The sequence below is a fragment of the Mizuhopecten yessoensis genome, unplaced genomic scaffold (assembly GCF_002113885.1).
Source record: "Mizuhopecten yessoensis strain PY_sf001 unplaced genomic scaffold, ASM211388v2 scaffold8183, whole genome shotgun sequence".
Taxonomy (NCBI): Eukaryota; Metazoa; Mollusca; class Bivalvia; order Pectinida; family Pectinidae; genus Mizuhopecten; species Mizuhopecten yessoensis.
Genome location: NW_018407420.1, coordinates 856,639 through 878,752, shown reverse-complemented (window position 1 = coordinate 878,752; position 22,114 = coordinate 856,639). Strand labels below are relative to the sequence as shown.

The following is a 22,114-nucleotide window of genomic DNA, read 5'->3' as shown; positions in this document are numbered from 1 at the left end:
ATTACCTTATTGTTAAAAGAGTTCCTAAATATTTCGAACATTCTCTGCCTTATCCGATCTTACACAAAGTACACTTTCGGAAACGCTCGGATGCTTGTTAGAACCCGATACCGCGCTTTCTACCGAATGAGGTAAATATTTGTTTGTTATCAAAGTTTTTATATGAAATGACATCCGTTATTGAAGGCAACAGAGGAAGAATAAACAAACATCTTACCATGTGATATCCAGAGCGAGGAATGAACTATAGACGCCTCGGCGCATGGTGAACACAATGCATACCAACACGTTGAACAAGAACACGCATTATTTAACAGTTACACCAACAAGAAGCAATTTACACACAAACATTCTCATCCCCGCAGAAACCAGAACACATCAATGATACGACTAAAGTTACAGACATCTATACACATCCAAAGACACATTCATTCTTTCCATACACCATAACACAGTGGAACCTCGAACAGGTCGGGGAAAACCACTAACTTGCGTATAATACGCAAACTCGCCTATTACACTGTATTATACGCCAAATGGGGCATGGATTTGTTACTAAGAATAGCCAAAATCACTTGAATCAGAACTTTTTCAAATTGTTTGTCCAAGTCGCATTTATTCAGTCATGAAACATAATACAAATGCAAAAATAAACTTTATTTGCATGTGGGAAAGTACCAAAAATAGATGCAATACTTCCGGTAAAGTTACATCAAGTTTCTAAGCAGCCAACGCTTTCAGTAAACATCTTTTAGCAAAATATTATTTACCTTGTCGTAAATTAATGTGATTTTAAATAACATCTTGCAAAAGTTACTGTTAAAAAAATTTGGGTTATTTTTAGTAACAAATCCACATCTGGCGTATAATAGGCGAGTTTGCATAATATAGGCAAGTTGCAGTTTTCCCCAACCTGTTGAACTACCCAAAACAATCATCCAATCAGAAACACTAGCAGATTTCAGGACACGCACCACATATATAACATAATCGAACTAATACAGAATCAACAACACGACTAACACACAATGTATATATACATGAACATTAAATAAAGCTTTTCAAATATATCGTGACATATTTTTATACAATTTTCAGCTTAAGAATTAAGAATTCTCATCTACACGGCATGTGGTCATTATACCTACAAATACACAATCAGTCATACTTGACAGCAAACAATCTACCTATGTACCAGTTGATTCAGGGGTCCTCAGACCATATATGAATGACGTGCCCCTTGGTCTCACCTCAGTTAGACTGTTCGCCAACAACACTATTGTATATATATACATCTGTCCCCTCCAGTGTAACATCTATTACCCTATAAGGAGACCTAAACAAACTGGCAGATTGGGAAAAAAGATTGAAAACGGAATCCATCACAAGAAATGTAGTGTCCTCTCCGGATCCATCACCAAAAATAAAACATCACACACAATTACTATCTACATGGTCACTGCCTTTCCTAGCACACACTGGCAAAGCAAAATATTTAGGCATCATAATCCAACAAGATCTGATTTATGGGATTCCCAGATAAACAACGTTACAAACAAAGCAAGTAAAACATTAGGCTTCATTTGGCACAACTTAAAAGTAAACTCCAAAAATATTAAAGAACAAGCATACAAATCTCTAGTGCGTCCATCTTTAGAAAATGCTAGTTCTGTATGGGATCCTTACCAAAAAGGTAATATATAAACAAGCTTGATAAGGTATTGGTACAGCGTATAGAGCTAAAGATTCGTCACTAACCGCTATCATAACACCTGAAACGATAGACGTAAGGACGCGTCAGACTTACTATGATGTACAAAATATCTCACAATAAAGTTGCCATCAATAAAAACCTCCACTAGTCTAGTACTTGACACCACAGTTACAACAATTAATTCAGACATTCTCATCATCTCCTATCAGATTCCTCACTGTTAAGCTGACAGTCTTAAATTCTCTTTCTTTCCTAGAACTATCCCAGAGTGGAATAAATTGCCTCCTGATCTGGTTACTTCAGGAATCTTTTGACACCTTAAAAACCAAACTTCACTCCCTAAATCATTAGTATTTCATACACACGACTACACATCCTTCTTTGTCATGCATACGCTCTCACAACCCTATATTGACATAATCTTCAATATGATGAAGTAGGTCAGTTACTTGGAGATCTATTCACGGCACGTGATAATTTTCCATAACTATCTATGTTAACATTGTAAGAGATTACTTTGATAATCACGACCACCAGTACCTGTGCATGATGATGATAAGATATTTAACACATTAGTTGGTGTTATTGGAACAATATTGATTTATTATAAAAAGTACTGAAAAAATAATGATAAGTGCCAAAGTATCCCAGTGAAAATACCAAGGTGATGACCCGAGTGTGATCATCCCCTCTAAATTTTGAAAATCTGCCTATATATTATGTAACACGTACTAAACAAGTACTAATAACATTGATCAGGTTATAATTTTTTACTTTTTTTTAATACATGGGTGTCAGTCGGACTAGTATGGCAAATTATCAAACCTATCAACACCATTTCGTGCCCAGTTTCTGTGCCCCTCTATTTATAACAAATATTATATTTACTTTGGTACCCCTCAAGGACTTCTCCAAAAACATTCTAGCGCTAGACACTCAATTATGAGCCCTGGGTTGCATCTGTTAATCAATAAATCATAGACATGTATAACATGCAATAATTTTCTGTTATTTATTAGTAAATTTATGACGACTTCTTGGTCATGATCTCTAGATCTATTTCTCTGTGGCAACAATTAGTTACTGCAAGCAAAATGACATACAGAATGAGATTCTTGACCACTTGCTATACAAGATCAATACTAAAATTGAACATTTGACATTAACTTAACGTTAATCTTTATTAATATCCCAATTTAATCATCTATTTATCTCCTTACCAAATCCAGATGAAAATTTTATTAAAAAATTAAATTCAGAAATTCTTAATTTCTTATGGAAAAGTAAAGTAGATAAAACAAAACGGGAAATAATCATCAAAAGCTATCAGGAAGGGGGTCTTAAAATGATACACATCAAGTCTTTTATTGAAGCCTTGAAACTTACTTGGATACGTAGGTTGCTTACATCAGGGGGTAAATGGCAAGTGTTATTTAAAAATATGTTAATAAGGAAATTTTATTTAACTGTGGTTCAGAATACTTATCGATTATTCAAGGCAATTGTAAAAACCTTTTTTGGAAAGATGTGTTCCAATCATGGAGAAAAATAGCTGATAAAGAAGATTGTATAAGAGAGATGAAAAGTAGATTGAAAATGCCTATTTGGTATAACAAATATTTTACAGTAGGAGCCAAGTGTTTATTTTATAAGCAATGGTTTGAAAAGGGTGTTTTAATTATAAATGACTTATTAAAAGATAATAACTCTGGTATTTTCTATAGTTTTATAGAATTTTCACAAAAATTTGATGTAAAAACTAACTTTCTCACATATCAAGGTATTATTAATACTATAAAAAACTACATGTCCAATGATGATACTTTAAATACTTTGATTAGTTATCCATACATACCCTTAAATTTAGAAATATTTATGAGGCAAAAAAAAGGAACTCAAGATTTTTATAAGTTGTTGTGCCAAAATAGTACCATATCCACTGGGAAAAACAAATGGAATGAATTGTTTGAATTTGATGATGACACATGGAAATTGATATATATGCTTCCATTTACAGTAACTAGAAATTCAAAATTACAATGGCTTCAATACAGAATAAATCAACACATTTTAACAACAAACTCTTATCTAGTTAAAGCAGCTCTTACCAATAGTGCTCTTTGTTTTCAATGTAAGACTGAAATAGAGACAATAATTCACACACTAACTATGGGAATGTGAGAAAGTACAAGACTTTTTACAAAATTTTGAATTCCTTCTTGATGCATTGTTAATCCCATTTGGTTTTAACAAGGAAACCTAAATAGTATCAATAGTAGGGTAGATAATACCATAATTTTACTTATAAAACAATATATTTATAAATAGAGGTGTTTACAAATGTCGTTGTCAGTAGCTGCACTTAAGAACCTTATCAAGGACACATATTTTACTCAGAGATATATTGCTGTTAATAAAAGTGAATTATTTTTATTGAAATTCAATACTGAATGAAAAAAATGGGAAAGTCTAATTAATATTGCTTAAACCCTGTCTTTGCCAAAATATGAACATATAACTATCGAGTTTTCTTATATAAACGTTTACTTCTAAATCCTATATGTAAAACTCCTTGAACCTTCCAACACATCTATATAGCTTCTTTATTTCTCAATCTCCACCCCACCCCCCCTCATTTTTTTTTTTTTTTCCCTCTCTCTCTTAGTCTTACTTTCCCTTCTATACCTCTAGGACCTGCTCTAACCTCTTTTCTATCACTTCTAAACAATGCTTTTATATAACGGACACAATTTAGCTGGAATTTAATTATGCATAAACATGATTAATTATTAATCATACCTGGAAATATGCAGTTTATTATAAATGAATATTAATGAATGAATTGTAATGTGTGAGAGGAATAATGTTTATGTATGATATATGTGCATTGTTATAAATTTGGAAAAAAAATTAAAAAAATACACACAAAAAAAAGATATATATACTACAATTACAGTAATAAAGATATATATGCAATAATATAATTGTGTACTGTAAACACTAAAACAGATGGGCACAGAAACTGGTCATGTCATGATGACCTTGTTCAACGATAATGACAGGATTTTATAAGTTTTCAACGTATAGCAAAAGAAATGATAATAACTGATTTTCAGGTAAAATATATAGAGGACTAAATGTTGGTGGTAAACTATAATGTAAAGCACATTGCTGTTTGACTTTGCTCCAGTTTGTCTATTCAGCAGATTTTACCTTGGTAAACAATAGGACTGGGTTAAGTTTACATATACAAACAACAGAAGGGAGAAACACTAAGATCAATACAAAATGCAGAACAGGACCACATTGAACAGACACTAAAATCGCATGCTGGCATAGATGATAAAGACACAAAGCTATTTTGGTGCTATATTAAATCCAAACGAAGAGAAAACACTGAGATCTCACCAATTAACTCATTCACTCCTGAAATTTCATAATGAACTGTTCCAACCATTGAATTGGAGGAGTTCAAATTAAATGTGTCTTCAGGGATGAATGAGTTCAGGAAGGAACTAAACTATACCCCTCACAGAGGCGGATCCTAGGAGGGTGTCACAGGTGCACATGTGTAGTCTTGTGTATGATCAACATTAGAAAATGTTAATGCTTGCTATACGCTTAACCAAATTACAGGTGATTTAATCTTTTGGACCCCTTCCCATTGAAATTTAAAGAATACATGAACTTGAGCAAGACTTCTACCTAAAATGTGTTCAGATCTCTCAATGTGCAAGATTACTTGAATGCAAGATTGATGCAATTGGCTGTGAATTAAAATACTGAAGTTGGAGTTGCTTTATAATTGCAGGCGAACAAAGATGACCATTACTACAAAGAGGTGCCCCATATACTGTCCCAAAACATGTTCCAAGCAGCACCATCCACTGCTGATTGCTCTCATTAACACTAATACATCAGAGGAAGGTAACACATCCTTCACCGCTCTTGAAGCCACAATTTCTCGTTATATCACGGTGAGTAAATTACAACAATTGTGCTATGATTTTTAGTACTTCATGCAGGTTAACTAATGATGAATGTAATATATCTTTATTACATACAAAAATGTACTCTAACGACCACCTGTATAAAGAGACCACTTACGGTAACATGTTTCCTATATTGCAGTGATTTTATTGTGAACTGAACCTGCAATGCATTATCTCATCATTCACCCCTGAAGACACATTTGAACCCGTCCAATTCTAAGGATGGAATAGTTAATTACGAAATTTCAGGGGTGAATTAATTAATTAAGAGGCAACCTGCATTAAGAAACCACTTTTTGGGCTTCCCAAGTGTAATCTCTAATAACTTTGACCTCTTTGATTGTATATATATGTATATATAAAAAATAAAACAAAAGACAGATAGCGTCTCTAGGCCTTTCTCGGGTTGATTCCCTGTTTATCATGATCAGGAGACTGTTTATTTTGAAAACAGGCATTGGGAGGTCGAAATTGTTTACACAAGAAAGTATGACGTCATCAATAATGCAAAGTCATTATGACGTCACACATATTAAACCATACAATATATATATACATAGTTCACAGTCAGTTATTGTTATTACGTGTAACAGCTCATCAACACAGAAAAGGGCCAATATAGTCGATAAAAACGTCATGGCCAATATAGTCGATAAAAACATGATAAAGGAAACAAAGCAAACAATCGAAAAAGTAAAAGAAAAATCTTTCGAGAAATTTGAAAAGTGGCTATAGGTTCTTTATATCTTTTTGAATACTTTACATACATGTAAGACCAACCCTTTTATCTATATGTTCATGTGACATCACATTTCCTTTTCAAGGTCGGTAAATGGTCGATATGTGACGACATTGATGATCCTGACCCAGACTACAAGTACCCTCTGCTTCACTGGGCAGCTTGTTTAGGTAAGTTAAGAGTGATTTATATACTGTAAAAAAAATTAGTTAAAATCTTAATTAAAGTTTCAATATTTTTGAACATTTTCTTCTGGTTGGTTAACTTGTATATTTAGTAGAAAGGTTATGTACGTGTATCACTGCCAGTAAGTTTTTATGTGTGACATACGTTTCAGTGACTAGTACAATACGTATCCTGTCACCTTCATTAGGCAAATTAAATGACCAGTGAAGTGTTTGTACACAAGAGGTGTTTATAGGAGGCATGGAAGTCTAGTGGTAGGACACTGGGCTCGTGACCGAAGGATTGCAGGTTCGAGTCACGGCACAGCACTGTGTTGTATCTTTCAGCAAGATACTTTACTCCGCTTGTTCCAGTCTACTCAGCTGTAAATGGTTACGAGGTTGGGCAGTGCTAGAATTGTAGAATGCAAGCTGTGCTGCACCGGCTGCATGCTCCCCAGGAAGTTGAGAAAGATACTGCCTGGTTGCAAAGGCCCTATAACCACAGATAATAATTTGTGAACCGCTTTGAGACGACCTACGCACTAGGTTGTGATAAAGCGGTATATAAGAACCTCAAATTATTATTATTATTAAATGTGTACATATTGCATGCAAATTGGCAATATGTAATCGATGGCAATATATCATCAAAGTCCTTTGTGTACATACGCTTCATTGGTCATTTGTCTAATAAAAGTGACAAGGTACATACAATGTATCGTGCTAGTCACCGTAATGTCAAACATAGACATTTACTTGTTGTGTTTCATAACGTTATAACTATCAATTAGTTCAAACATCTATAGTAAAAATCAACTTTAAAGAGTGTTGAAAGGTTTATATAACATAAAAACTGCAAATATTCTTACTCATGTATATATGTTGGTATGTCAAACTTGAAATACATCTTCACAGGAAAAGTTGCAGTGGTGAAATGGCTGGTCCAACGAAACAAAGTGTGTGTTTTTGCCAGACATATAAGCACCTACGACACAGCATTACATACAGCGATCTATAGTCTGCAAAAAACCTGCCAAAGGGCTGAAGCTGGTCAGGTGTTTTCGAAGCTTGTCCCAATACTGTCTGGTTCTTTGGCCTGCCGTAACTCCCTCGGAGACACTCCACTTCACCTTGTCTGTCGCAGCCTTCTCTTTGAAGAATCGAGGGCCGAATATTTCTCTGATTGTATCTCTCATATTCTCAAGTTTGCAGATACAAGAGGTGCTGGTAGGTGTACTTACTGTCATTAAACATGTTTTTTTTGCTAGATTTCCTGACCATTTTCATTCTATCACCGTCCATGCATGGTGTAATCATGTCATTTTTAAGATGCACTGGTTCAACAAATTTACGTTTGAATTGAAGATCATGTTAAAGTTTTATAACACTTTAACATGATCTTCAATTCAAACGTAAATTTGTTGAACCAGTGTATTATTCGAATACCCCCTGTCCTTGGAATAGTTTGTTTGGCCCTGACTGTATTCTTCTTGTAAATCTCTTTGTAAATTAACCTCGGCATTGCTTAAATATATACCCTGTGCTCCTCGAACTTTGATTTATCCTCAACCAGTCATAACCCTAGTATTTAACCTATCCATTTGTCGAACAGGTAGTCGCACACAGTTTCCTGCCACCGTTCCCGATAATAAATTATAATTATGATCTTAGATTCCTGCCACAACTTTCAATAATAGTTAAATAATGTGTCTGTGTTTTCTACTCGATAAAGGGGGATTGTTTACAGGGTTTCAAATCATAAATTACATTTGTTATATGTACAGGGTTTCCTGCTGCAATTTTTTATTATAAATAATTTATAACTCCAACAACCCAGGTAGAGTATAAAATGGTCTAGAGTGGATGTTGCGGTATCTGTGCTGTAGCATTTAAGTGAGGTGGCACTTTAAATGATACTGTTGGATGCAAGGTCCCACTACAAACAGAACACAATACATCTTCAGCACAGACGCAGGCCAGGCATACACACATAGGGAGATATTAGCCAGGTGGCATAGGACTAGTAGTTAGTGCCTGATAAGGCATCTCCTGCGAATTACTCAAAATTGTATTGATTAATGTATATGCTAATGGTATTGATTGTATAAATTGTATATCTATGTACTAGCACTTTTTGTGTCGCCTGTGAAAAGCGGTGTCGGTGTCGGCGGCGTCAAACGCACATAGGTTTTCGTGCGATAACTTAGGTTTCCTTGGGTCGATCAAACTCAAACTTCATGCAGTGCATCCTTACCAAAAGTGCTTGCTTGGGATTGCTTTTCAGGTCCGAAGGTCAAAGGTCAAGGTCACTATTACTATAAATAGAAAATCTGTTTTCGTGCGATAACTTCAGCTTCCTTGGGGCGATCAAACTCAAACTTCATGCAGTGCTAAGCACAATCTCCCAGCTTCCTGCGCAGGCAACACATCCACTTCTGTGGAATTCTTGTTAGCTAGATAGGATGCTATATCAAATGTTGTATTTTACAATTATTATTTTACGTACATGGTTTCCAGTGATAATTTATATTATATGTACATGGTTTCCTTCTACCACTGTTGATAATATATTAAAAATACATGTACATGGTTTCCAGCTGCAGTTTCAAAAGGATATTATATGTACAGGGTTTCCAGTAATGAATTACATTATATCTACAGGACTTTGTGCTACCATCGTAAATGCCCAGAACAATGTAGGCGATACACCTGTCCACATCATGGCCGAGAATGATCGTACCTTAAATATTGTTAAGATGATGGTGGACCTTGGTAAGGTGGACTTCAATCTTACCAATAGTAAGGTAGGTATTTACCCATTGACTCAAATGCAGGGGTGCAAGTTTAGGTATTTAAACTACACTGAACTGAATTTCATCTTCAACTGATGGTTACCTCCCCCAAATGTGTATGAATTGTTGAATTTTTTTTGCAAGAACTTTCTGTCAATAATAGAGATGGCTTCAAGATGGCTGCGAGAGAAAAATGGCTGAACGTAAAAATAAACAACTGCAGTCTCTGAGATTCAATTACAGTAGAAGTATAGCAATTTTGTTAAGTGTAATTTTCCAAAGAATTTTGATTGCATTTTCCTTTAATTTTTTTCAGAATCAGAATGCTCTGCAAGTTGCTATTGCTCTGGGCCAGATGAAGACAGCAAAATATCTACATCAGCTGATTGAAAGTGCCCCCAAAAAGCGAAATGGCTCAATTACGTATGTTTCAATTATTCCAAAATATCCATCAGCTGAACATACGTCTGTGAATGACAGTGACAATAATGATTGCTCTCCAGATTCAACGAAAAAAAACAGGGGGCAAAGAAAAGCAAAGAAAATCGTTAGCACCTCAGCAATAGCCTGCAAAGTGACCAGTACAGAAGACAGTGCGGAGGAATCACCTGAAAATAACTCTGATCTGTGCTTGAATAGTGCTTCAACGACAAGTGAGATTGAAGAAGAAGCTGTTGATGGTACTTCTCTGGCTTCAAATCCGACAACAGACTCTCCATCATCAACTTCACTTTCTTCAACTGTTGAACAATCCTCCATTCCCACAGAAAATCCCTCCAACAATTTGGGCAAAAGGTTAAATTCAGCGATGCCAGCCAAGTCACAAACCACTAAACTAACCGGAAAAGTTTTACCTAATGTGTGTTCCTCTGCTCCTTTAGCGTCATCATCTTCGTCCTCATCTGAGGCCTCCACTTCCGCCTCCACTTCCGCCTCTGCTGTTCCCCCCAAGGAACCTGCTGTTGCTCCTGTCACTAATCCCTCATCAGACCCCGTTACTGCAACCTCTTCATCTTACTCCCTGCTGTCCGATAAAAACTGCGGCCCTTCACCAGCAAAAAGGAAGAAAATGAGAGTACTTGTAGTAAAAAAAGGTCCATTTCCAACCAGTCAGATGATATTTACCGACCAAGTACAATTCACACCCAAAGTTCCCAAGGTGACTAGTTCCAGAAGCCTGCTTAGAAGTGAGAGGATTCCTAATAAACCCATTCAGGAGGATGTTGAGGACACTGCCGAATGTGAGCAGCTCAGCAACATCAAGGTACTTTTGTTTTTATAATTTATCGTAATCTGTTACAATTACTTCAACACATTTCTAGCTCACCTGGGCAAAAAGAACTTGTGCTGTGTGGAGCAGTGTCCGACATCAACCTCTTTCTTTAGGCTTAGAATGATGGTATTTTGACAATAGCAAGCTTGCTTGGATGAAGGGCGGCTAAGTTTGTTCAATTGAATTACCTTGACCCCCTTCGAGGTCACTGGGGTCCAATATGTTAAAATATTTAATCAACTTCTTCTGAATAAGCAAAAAAGCCCAGAAATTATTTCTAAAAGCTAAATATTATTTGTAATCATATTCTATTTATTGCAGGTAGAAATGGATATTGCCCAAGATGATGAAATGTGTCCAGATAGCAACACAAGCAGGTCTGTTCCCGAATTTATATTAGATACACATATGTAATGCCTAATGGCCAGGTGAGCCGTAAGGCCTGTTGTATAATTAACAGCTTGTGTGGCGAATGACATGTGAACACTTTTTTAGTCCCCCACTGGTTTATTTGACCTTTACTTTTGAAAATGTTTGTCCAGGGCATATCTTCTATACTATTACACTTCGAGTAACCAGATTTGGTGTACAAGGACATATTGGGATGGCAGAGTGTAAGAATTAGGTCACTGTGACCTATATGACTTGACCTTTGACCTTTACTTTTGAAAATGTTTGTCCAGGGCATATCTTCTATACTATTACACTTCGAGTAACCAGATTTGGTGTACAAGGACATATTGGGATGGCGGAGTGCAGAGTGCTTTAATTAGTACACTGTGACCTATGACTTAACCTTTGACCTTTACTTTTGAAAATGGTTGTCAGGGGCATATCTTCTTGACTATTTCACCTGGAGTAACCAAATTTGGTGAACAAGGACATGTTAAGATAGCAAGTGCAAGAAGAACATGACTATGATCATGACCTCCCTTTGACCTATGCTTTGAACAGTAGGTACATCCTGACATAAGTGTACTGTTTGTTAAATATAGAAATTATTACTGGTTGGGGACTACAGATTGCCTTGCAATACTTTGTCTTTTTTTTTAATGTTAACCCTTTCACCCCTAGGCCTGTGTTATTTAAGTAGACTCTACCATGCATTGATGTTGATGAGTCCATTATGGTTTTCAGGGTGAAATGGTTAATACTGAACTTAACCTCAATATACCTACTTAAGTACTCGAGTCTGAGGGATATTTTCTTGCATGTAAAAACTTGTCAGTTGACATGAATTTATATCATTAAATAATTGAATGTTGTATTCCAATCTATTGATTGTTTTCAATTTGTTTTTCAAAAATTCCAGATTAGAACAAACATATCTTTAGGTGTAATATTATTTTAACATTGAACAGCTGTTTATATTACCAGGACAGCATTTTACAATGAGTGATGATGTCATATACTTCTTTGCCATTCCTTGTATTAGGATTCCATTCTTACTAGACATAGGGAGGCACGGTAGTGTAGTGGTAGGAGGCACNTCAATTTGTTTTTCAAAAATTCCAGATTAGAACAAACATATCTTTAGGTGTAATATTATTTTAACATTGAACAGCTGTTTATATTACCAGGACAGCATTTTACAATGAGTGATGATGTCATATACTTCTTTGCCATTCCTTGTATTAGGATTCCATTCTTACTAGACATAGGGAGGCACAGTAGTGTAGTGGTAGGAGGCACTGCTCGTGACCGAAGGGTTGCGGGTTCGAGTCACGGCACGGCACTGTGTTATATCTTTGAGCAAGATGCTTTACTCTGCTTGTTCCAGTCTACTCAGCTGTAAATGAGTGCGTGGTTGGGCAGTGCTAGAATTGTAGAATGCTAGCTGTGAGCGCCGAAATGGCAGCACCAGCTCTATGCTCCCCAGGGAGTTGAGAAAGATATTGGCTGGTTGCAAAGGCCCTATAACCACGGATAATAATTTGTGAACCGCTTTGAGACGACCTATGCACTAGTTTGTGATAAAGTGGTATATAAGAACCTCAAATTATTATTATCATTATTATTATTTTTGGGTCTGCACAGTCAGATGTTTTAAAAATTATCAAAAAATTATCAAAATAGCACAGACTATAATTATAAAGACTGAATCTGGTACTGTTGAGATTTATGAAGTCTAAACCCCAACGGGTCTTGGAACATTACTGATGCCATTGCTTAATTGTGTGCAATGGAAAAGGATAATTCTAAGTTGTCTTAGCTTGGGTTTAATTCCCAAATTGAATTTTTCAAATAAATATGTTAAAACTAAACTAATTTGATATATCTGATGATCCATTGAGGTTCATGCGCCATACAAATCAACAGAACATTGTTCAGTCTTGGTTTTGCAGTACGTACTTCAATAACCTAATTGTGCCTGATATCTTCATGAATACTTTCTGTCAATTAGACAATATAAGATAATTTAACGGTCCTGTTACCTCAAAATGTTTGCTTAAATAGGGTATTGAAACAACTTTAACTTGAAATTTTATTTTTTTTTATTTTTTTTTATAATCGTACGATTTTCTTCTCCAGCAGTCCAGATGTCATGATAACCAGAATTACATCCCTCCCTGGTCACCAGAGTGGTACTGCCAACAGAAATAGCAAAGGTAATACTAATAAGGTCTGTTAACTGTGACTGAGCTATATCGGATTATCTCAGTCGAGGGCTAAGATTCTGTAACATAATCCCAACCGAGGCATAAGCCGATGTTGGGATGTTACAGAATCTTAGCTCAGTGACAGGTAATTGATTTTTTTCTTGCACCGTTTATTTCGAAAAACTACCCAATTTTCACTATAATCTACAATTATCCTATCAGGGGTCTGAAATAAATATGACCTATTCACTTATAAAGCTTTATTGAATCCTTCCACGTGTAAACAATGTAGTCCATCCTTACAAGCAAGAAAACATATTTCACAGTGTAGATTTCTATTTCATTTACAACATTAGGTATCAAAGAAACATCAAAACGATAATTTCTATAAAGCAGTTAAAAGATATTACAGTATCTGGTATCCCTCACATACATAGTGCCTAAGGTATATATATAAATATAATATATGGGTCAAAGAAGTAATATAGACGGTAAAATCCCATATAACACTGGATCCTAATGGAGGTATGTCTGAGGATTCGAATTACTTAAAAAAGTATATGGGGCAAAGAAGTAATTCCAACAGTGTGGACAAGTTATACTGATATACTATAATTGAAAATATATCTATATTTTCAATTATAGTATATCAGTTCTATCTCCTTGTAATATGATGTATATGTACATGTAACTGTTCTGTTTCACTGTGTCTTGATAAAGGAACGGATCGCTTCGAAACTTTGACAACCTAAACTTGTCCACACTGTTGGAATTACTTCTTTGCCCCATATAAATATAATATCTATATATATGGTGTTTGTGGTTTTTGTAGCCGGGCCTGGGAAAGCACTGATAGATTACCTAAGCATGTATGGTGACAGCCATCGCTCAGCAATCCTTGCAAATCTCAACAATGACCGGGATGACTACCAAAAGCAGAAAGGACAGCTCCACACACAGATTAAAGGTCAGTGGTAAATGGCTTCAAAGTGGCTGTCTACAATTGTGAGTTAAAGATTGTAAAAAATTTTCTCAAAAATAAAATAAAGAAAACTACAAGATTTTCAGAGACGCATACATGTGAACAAGAAACATTAACAATTGTTAGCGTTTAATGCGACAAAGAATTGAGGGGGTCTTTCTCAATATACATAAGAAATTTCCCCCCTGGGTGGTTTTGCATTTTTCAATTTTGGAAGAGATTGCCAAAAAATACCACCCCGAAATTGCATCAGATGCCAGGGTGCCATTTCACATTTTGACACTTTTGATTAAAACAGTAAGTGTACATTAGCACAGTATTAAATCTACCCTAAGTATTGTTGCTGGAACTGGAGTGCATATATGGAGTTACAATTTGTGCTGTTAATAAAATTTTGCAAAAGATTCCGTAGATTTATACAATCTTTCCCCGCCTTCGGAGTAAAACAAAAGAATGTCAACCCAATGGGTTAGATTCTTAAAAGTCTAACCCTAGGCTTTGCCGAGGGCCAGACATTTAAGAATCTTATCCCAAGGGTTGAGATTATTCTGCCTTACTCCTAAAGTGGGGAATGATAATTTTTCTCCCACATAAAATACAAGTGGTTATTGCATGAAATGCAAATGTTGATTACATAATTTTGAGTAAATCTGAGTTATCTCCCATGATCTGCTATTGTCGCAGTGACAAGGAATTGTTGTGCTGATGTCATTGAATTTTTATGACCGGTGGATAAATATCTTTTTTACCCTTTGGGAAACAGTCATAGATTTGCAAGATTAAAATGGCCGATATTTTGGCATCGTTGACATCCAAGAGATAATCACATCTTGGCTATCAGCTAAAATTGAACAGAATAGCATAAACATTTTTTTTCTACTGGTTAGTAAGTAAGGATTTTTTACAGGTTTATTTAACACAACCTGTTTCAGAAAACGTTTTAGGAAACAAAGCTGTATATACAGCCACACCCAAATGTGCGTTTATCACTTGTATGATCTTGTCACTTTTCTTTTGGTTCCAGGCATTGAAAAGGAAATCCAGGATGGTGAGTCGGAGATGGAGGAGAAGAACAATCGTCTTAAGGACATCCTCTTGGAGGTTGAACAGTTACAAACGCGCGTGTTCAATTTGGCCAAGCAGTCGATTGGTCAGAAAGAAACTCTGAGTACACTGAAGTCGAGTGTTGGTGAAGTTAATACGAAGCTTGGCTGTTGTGAGAAGGCCATAATGGATATGTCCTGATCACAGGCTCCAGTTCTGGACCTAGAGACTGGTTCATAACGCAAGGTGGGGAGCATTGTGTGGGGATGTTCATAGACCAAACAACAGACCCCTGTGCTGTTTTGTATTGATTTAGACGACAGTTTAAGGGACAATGTCAGGAAAGAGTCTATATATAGATTTCAGGGTTTACCTTCTCTTATGGATTCTTTGCACCCCTGGAAAATGCCATGATGATTGAAGGCTCTGTGTGTGCCACCTTGTTGAACGATACAAGTTGACAAGTTTGATCCTTTGATGTTCTTCAAAGAAGAGTGCGACAGCATAAATGTGTAATTGATTGGCTTTAAAGTCAGGTGTTTCTCCTCGTAATTTTCAAAAGAATTGTACCAGCCTAGCACGTGATTAATGGTCAGTTTTCTTTTTTTACTTAAAAGCAATCATAAAGTGTGTCTTTAAATTCATCATGACATATTCGAGGGCAACAGAGAATGTGAGTGAGCATATTTAGTCTGCAAATACATCTCTGCACAGGGGTCTGTCTCTTAAACTTCCTCAGGAGAACAACTTTGAAACTGGATTCCTGAAAAAGAAAAACTGACCAGCTGGTTCAATATTACTAGTCATTTTTCAATACAGTATTGCATCCTCCATTTCTTTTTTTCACTTGTACTGTATGAAGTGAAATAGTGACATTCATTCTCAATTACAAGTAAACTTCAGACTGCATTTATATTGACATTGAAATGAGTTTCCCAATGAAGAGGGATAAGAAATAAAGGGTCCAATCAAGTTACCGATGATTCTACAACTCTAGTGCAAACGTTACCTTGTTATCAAAATTAGTGACTTCTGCTTACTAAACACATACCCTAAAATCTTAATAATACCCATTTTTGTAAGAAATCCAAGGCTTATTTTCAAAGCAAGTCGATTTTCAAGGCAGTCTTATTTTTGAAATCATTTAGACAGTAAGCAATCAATGGCTTATTTTCCAGTCCTTATTTTGAGCGTGAAAAATATAATGTTTTATGGAATTTTTTCAATGGAATTAAATCAAATTTTTTTCTCTTATCAATTTGTTGTAATAATAAGTCATAAGATTGGATGTTTACCTGTAAAACTGGTTTAGGCAGACAGGGGAAATGTGTCTCCTACCTGAATTTAACGCATGTTTTCAAAGACAGATTTTTTATTGAGTTACATTTAACTCTAAGGAATCCAAGGCTTGCTTTCAAAGCTGGCCTATTTCCAAATCAGGCTTATTGCTGAACATTTCGGGTATCTTCTCTGCATTTGTGGAACATGTCATGACTATAATTGAAGGCCTGCAGTACGCTGATTGATAGGCTTCAAGTATTAAAAACCTGACCAGTTGCTAAGCTGATACCTATCCTTTGAAGATCAAAACCTGTAGATTTTACAGTTACATTGCGGTGTGATTCCTTTGATCTTCATCACAGACATTGGGCTAATCTATTTCGACATTATTTGTGGAATGTTGCATAAAGAGACATAGATTTGTTCATAGCATATTTCAGGGGTGCAGAGATGATAATTGTATCCAAAGGGGGGAACCAATATATTTCGAGGATGAAATAACCCAAGATGTGTCTAATTCATTGGGATGTACATTGTTTGTATATTCAGATAATGTCTCATATGTATATATGTTTTTTTAAACCTATATTCCGTATGCTTCATCAATAAATAGCATGAAATAAAATTAAATGTTGGTTAATTGATAGCTAGGAAAATTGAGTTTTAACTTTGAAGCCTTTTGAAGTCTGCTAAAAAAAATCATAATGTATGTTTCTTTGTTAGAATGAAATATTCTTGTACAAAAGCATTATGTGTATATTTTGATATGTATACATTTTTAGGTTCGATAGACAGGTAGTCGTTTTTATTTTGTGATAACCAAAAAAAAAGACTGAAATGTTGTAAAATATTTTTAAAAACTTTTAATCATTATGAAATCTTTTAAATGATATAGAAAATCCTCCCTTAGGAACTTTCATATCCTTAAAATATGAATATCCATAGATATATACTGTCACTGTATTTTATTACATCACTGGTGAATCTTTCTATGGCAATACAGCCGGTTTTCAGCCCATGCTAAACATGGCTCTGTATTTCACACTGTGATAATACAAGAAATGTTACAGCCTTTTTGACTCAAACTCGCTTGTTATCCATTGATCAAATAAAAAAAGGTTTTTAAGAGGAATGAGTTCCAAACATTTTAGCGCCATTTTACACTGTGGTAATGTAAAGTAATTATTCCATTCTTGTCTTTTAGTACACCATTGTTGCTTTGTGCAGGTTTTTATTAAGCAAATTAAACTTTAACGTAGGGTAATGATAACCAATTTTTTGCAGAAAATATCTAATGCATTTAAAGAGGTAATGTGAGTTTGTAATAAAAATCATACCAGACATGTGTTCATAACGTCTCTGATTGCACGTCATAAAATTGTGTGCATCCGATGTCGTAGATTGTACGATTTGAAGTATATTATGTAGTACCTGTGTATGTGAATATATTTGACGAAAGCTTAAATGAGATTGTCCTATGATCAATGTAAATAATTTGTTTACATTGTTATTAATTGTTTACACTGTAATATAATCGCATACAGAGTATTAAATTCATTTTTTATAAAATTACCATGTAGTTAACTTGTATACAATGTAATTTACTTGTTTAAAATGAAGTTAACTTCTTTACAATGTAAATAACTTGTACAACATTGTACGATGGAAGTGAATGCTATATATAGGTATAATTTACAAGCATGAACAGAGGCTTCTTATGCGGCTTAATACAATTGTATGTAACATTATTTTTGCCGCCCTCAATTTGCCAACAAGTTATCTTTAAGCTTGAATTTATTATTAAATTAAAAGTGCAAAAAAGCAAGTAAAATTAGATAAAAAGTAAAGTCCTTACTTTAGATTTGATACCTTTGAGAAATAGGAGTCTGATGTTAACTTGTTTGGTCAATATATGCTTACTGTAAAAGCATAATATTTCGTTGGGGATTGAATTTTGTTTATTTTGTGGTTTTATGAAAAAAACTGTGAAATATATTCCCAAAAAATTCACCTGGAGTGGACAGGTGATCGCCTCGGGCGATGTACAGTTAGCCGGACCTATTGTCTTATAGTCCAGGTGTCAAACAAAAAAATATGCAGGGTTTTAAAATATTGAATCCACGAAATATCATCCAAACAAATTTGTCCCAAAACAAAAACAACAAAATTATAAGAGATAATAAATTAAATGTTAAATAATTTAAATAATGAGAAACTAAACCCAAGATCCGACCGGGAAATAAGTTAAATTTGCTGTGCTTGTTACACACTTTGAATTCTCTTTATTTTATGTGTTTTCAAAATTAATGTTTTATTCAGTCTTGTGTACATATACCATGTAATTGATTAGTTTGTTGTATTATAAACTAAATGATATGATGAATGAATATAAATGTTATAATCCATTTAACACCTTCTGATAGGATTATTTGAAGCACATGATGCCAAATACAGCATTATCAGTGGTATAACTGCCAATAGTACAACTTCTGTACACACATCAACTTCATTTATGAATACATGTGTCACTAGATAATTTTTTCTCATTTCCCGGACCATCATTCCTTAGTTGACCAGTTTCCTATTTAGTAAGCCTACGTCATATCTAATGGGGGACCGTTGACACTTTCCGTAAACGAACATTTGGAAAATACTTTGTGATTTTCTCATTTACGGAAAGTGTTAACGGCGCTCGATTGATGTTTCAAGTTATCATCTATGTCATTCTGACACCTATTAGTATNGGGGGGGATGTAGTGTTGCCCTCTGAGCCCCCTACCATGGCTCTGCCCCAGACCAGAGGCCTAGGCAGCCCCCAGACCCTTTGCCTGTATGTTTGCCTACACATAAGATTAACCCCAGATATGCCCTTTATTTTATCGTGTTCATATGTTGACCGTTGGCCAGAGTTTCCTCTGGCCCCGACACCTTATTTCCCTCACAGTTTTAATCATAATTTTAATTTGATTGATAAATATTTGTGTTGTTTTTGAACTTTTCTGATTTTAGATCATGATTTTAATTCTCTGTTAATTTGATTCGATTCAGAAGCGAACGTTTTTTTAATTGATTCTTTTCTAATTTCTTCGCTATAGAGTCCATGTAAATATGTTTCTGTTTTTACTTGTGGAAAGGATAGCTATAATGCTAAACAAGGTTATCACCAGAGTATGAAGGATCGAGCAACAACATCTAGATTCCTTAGTTTATTTACTGTATCCAAGTCAGGGCAGCCATCTTTGTCAAAAAGAAATATTATATATTATGTTTCAGGTAACATGTCTGATGGGCTTGGGAAAAACTAGTGAACTATTTCATAGTGGGAAATACATGTCACTTTCCTAGATACATGTAACAAATTGCAAATATGGCTGACAGAGTACACAACTGGAAATAAGAAGTGGGCTGTTTACTGTATCTTACTTGTTACCATATCACTCTCAAATTTGTAGCTCACCAAATTTCTAAACTTGGACAGAATAATGGGTAAGTGAATGTACGTGTTTTCAAACACACGGAGCAAATAATTTTCTTGTCAGAATGAAACTGTGTGAAAAAGTCGTAACATTTTCAGGGCTTTAGTCAATAATGAATGATCCTGTACGAATGCAGAGGTTTGGTGAGTTACAAGTTTGAGAGGGATGCAGAGTAATTAAAAGTAAATGGATTTCTTACCTCAAATTGGGTGTGCTTTCTGCCAATTTTGTCCTTCATTGTACCAAGAAAGAGATGAAGATTCCTCACCCTTAAATTTGGAGGGCTAAGACATAAAATACTGCTCTGTCGTTAGATCTTTACAACTATCTACATCACGGGATAACAGTGAGAGGCTAGGGATACTTTAAGTGATATTGTATATGATGGACAAAGTTTTGTATTAAAAGTGTATAATAAAAAAAGACTGTTATATTGTTAAAATATTAAACTGTTCGTTGTTTTTTTGTCAGTCTTCAGACAATCCGTTATATTGTTAAAATATTAAACTGTTCGTTGTTTTTTTTGTCAGTCTTCAGACAATCCGTTCACATAGATTTCCCGTGTTGTTGAAGGGCTCAGATGCATTCACCTGTGTGTATGTGTGTTACGTTCTTTGGTATCTTTCAAAATGCCAAGTGGTAGACTTTGCCGGCGAATTATTCAATCTCCGAGGTTTTACCTGTAACCGTGACGTCCACAGTGATCTCTTTTGAGTCGTGTTCGTGATATACAAACGTTACGAATGATTTAATTCGAAAATAATCATTTCACCTCTAAATTGTGAAATGAGTACATTTATGGGTTTTATGCACCTGCTATACCCCCCCGTACAGTTATTTAAACAATGTTGATTTCCCACTTTTGTGACCCTAGCATCACCGATCGGAATAAATAGTCAAATTGCTGTTATTTGCAGACTTGAAAAATCATAAAATGGTTGCCCAATTCGATCATGCAGAGGAATTCAGCAGGATAATTCTTGTACCAAACCTGCACTCGTGGGAACAAAAGGTTGTAAAGGGAAGTATCGTGCCAAAATAATCAATCAAAACGTAAATGCGTACCAATTGATACACAGTGCAAGAACGTAGTATGCAAATTCAAAAATAAGAATATGTTGCAATCGGTGCAATACAAGATACTTAAACGTTGTCGATCGAACACCTTAACGAAGTACACGTTATTCATCTTAATAGTGGGCGCTTAGAAATAAAAAAAATAAGTATAGGTTTCCTTATGGTATGGTCACCTTCCTTCCATCCTCGATACTCCAGGGTGACCTTTCTTCAGGTCGCGGCGATCACTGGCTTTCACATCCAGGGGTTACGCTCACTTTCGCTCTCTGCACCCCTGGAATATGGCATAGCAAAACTGGATGCTCGGTGTGGGCCACCTTGTTCATGAGACAAGAAGGCTAGTTTGATCCTTTGATATACATCAAAATAATCTCGCGGTTCACGTAACGGTAAAATTGACAGGCTTTGAAGCCGGGCGTCTCTCCTTTGTAATCTTCAAAAGACAGATATCAGCCTAGCGATTTGTCAGGTGTTTTTTTTTACCCGAGACCAATCAAACGGCTATCTTCGTGCCTTCAACTTTACTATGACATATTCCAGGGGTGCAGAAAGCGAAAGTGGGCGTAACCCCTGGATATCGAGGACGGGGCTTTCACAGCGATCGCGATGTGTGGTCTTCATAAGTAATACCACGGAATTAGATCTAAGTCCGTGGTAATACTATGTTTCTTGGTCAATGGTACCAACTTTTCAAGGATCCCCGCACCCCAATCAAAAACTGTAAGTATACACTGGAAACCGATTTTCCGGCAAGGCTTCAGCTTTAATGCATCAATTATAAAAAAGAAAACCATACCTTGCGAGACTTTTATGAAAAGAATATTCAGCAATAGTCTCTGATTGTAAAATTTCAGACTTGGAACCCTACATTTCAGACTGTTACACTATCGTTCCAACAGACTGAGCGTCCGTGCCAACGGGAATGTCTGTTTTCATGTGGCATAAACTACGTATTCCGCAATTCATAAATTCATAGG

The 22,114-nt window shown here is 35.5% G+C and overlaps 1 protein-coding gene across 2 annotated transcripts; it reads left to right on the top strand.

Annotated features, from left to right (window-relative positions):
• The first annotated feature begins 53 nt into the window (after positions 1-53).
• Positions 54-19,321, top strand: LOC110455226 (regulatory protein SWI4-like). Of its 2 annotated transcripts, none has more exons than XM_021505219.1 (10): positions 54-131; positions 5,526-5,691; positions 6,531-6,615; positions 7,528-7,839; positions 9,274-9,416; positions 9,721-10,668; positions 10,999-11,054; positions 13,213-13,286; positions 14,110-14,244; positions 15,284-19,321. In XM_021505219.1, exons 1-10 carry the CDS (start codon positions 91-93, stop codon positions 15,502-15,504), a joined length of 2,181 nt encoding a protein of 726 aa, XP_021360894.1. In that variant the 5' UTR covers positions 54-90; the 3' UTR covers positions 15,505-19,321. The 2 variants fall into 2 exon arrangements, with proteins under 2 accessions (XP_021360894.1, XP_021360893.1); XM_021505218.1 differs by having other exon boundaries at positions 13,210-13,286.
• Positions 19,322-22,114: the final 2,793 nt, after the last annotated feature.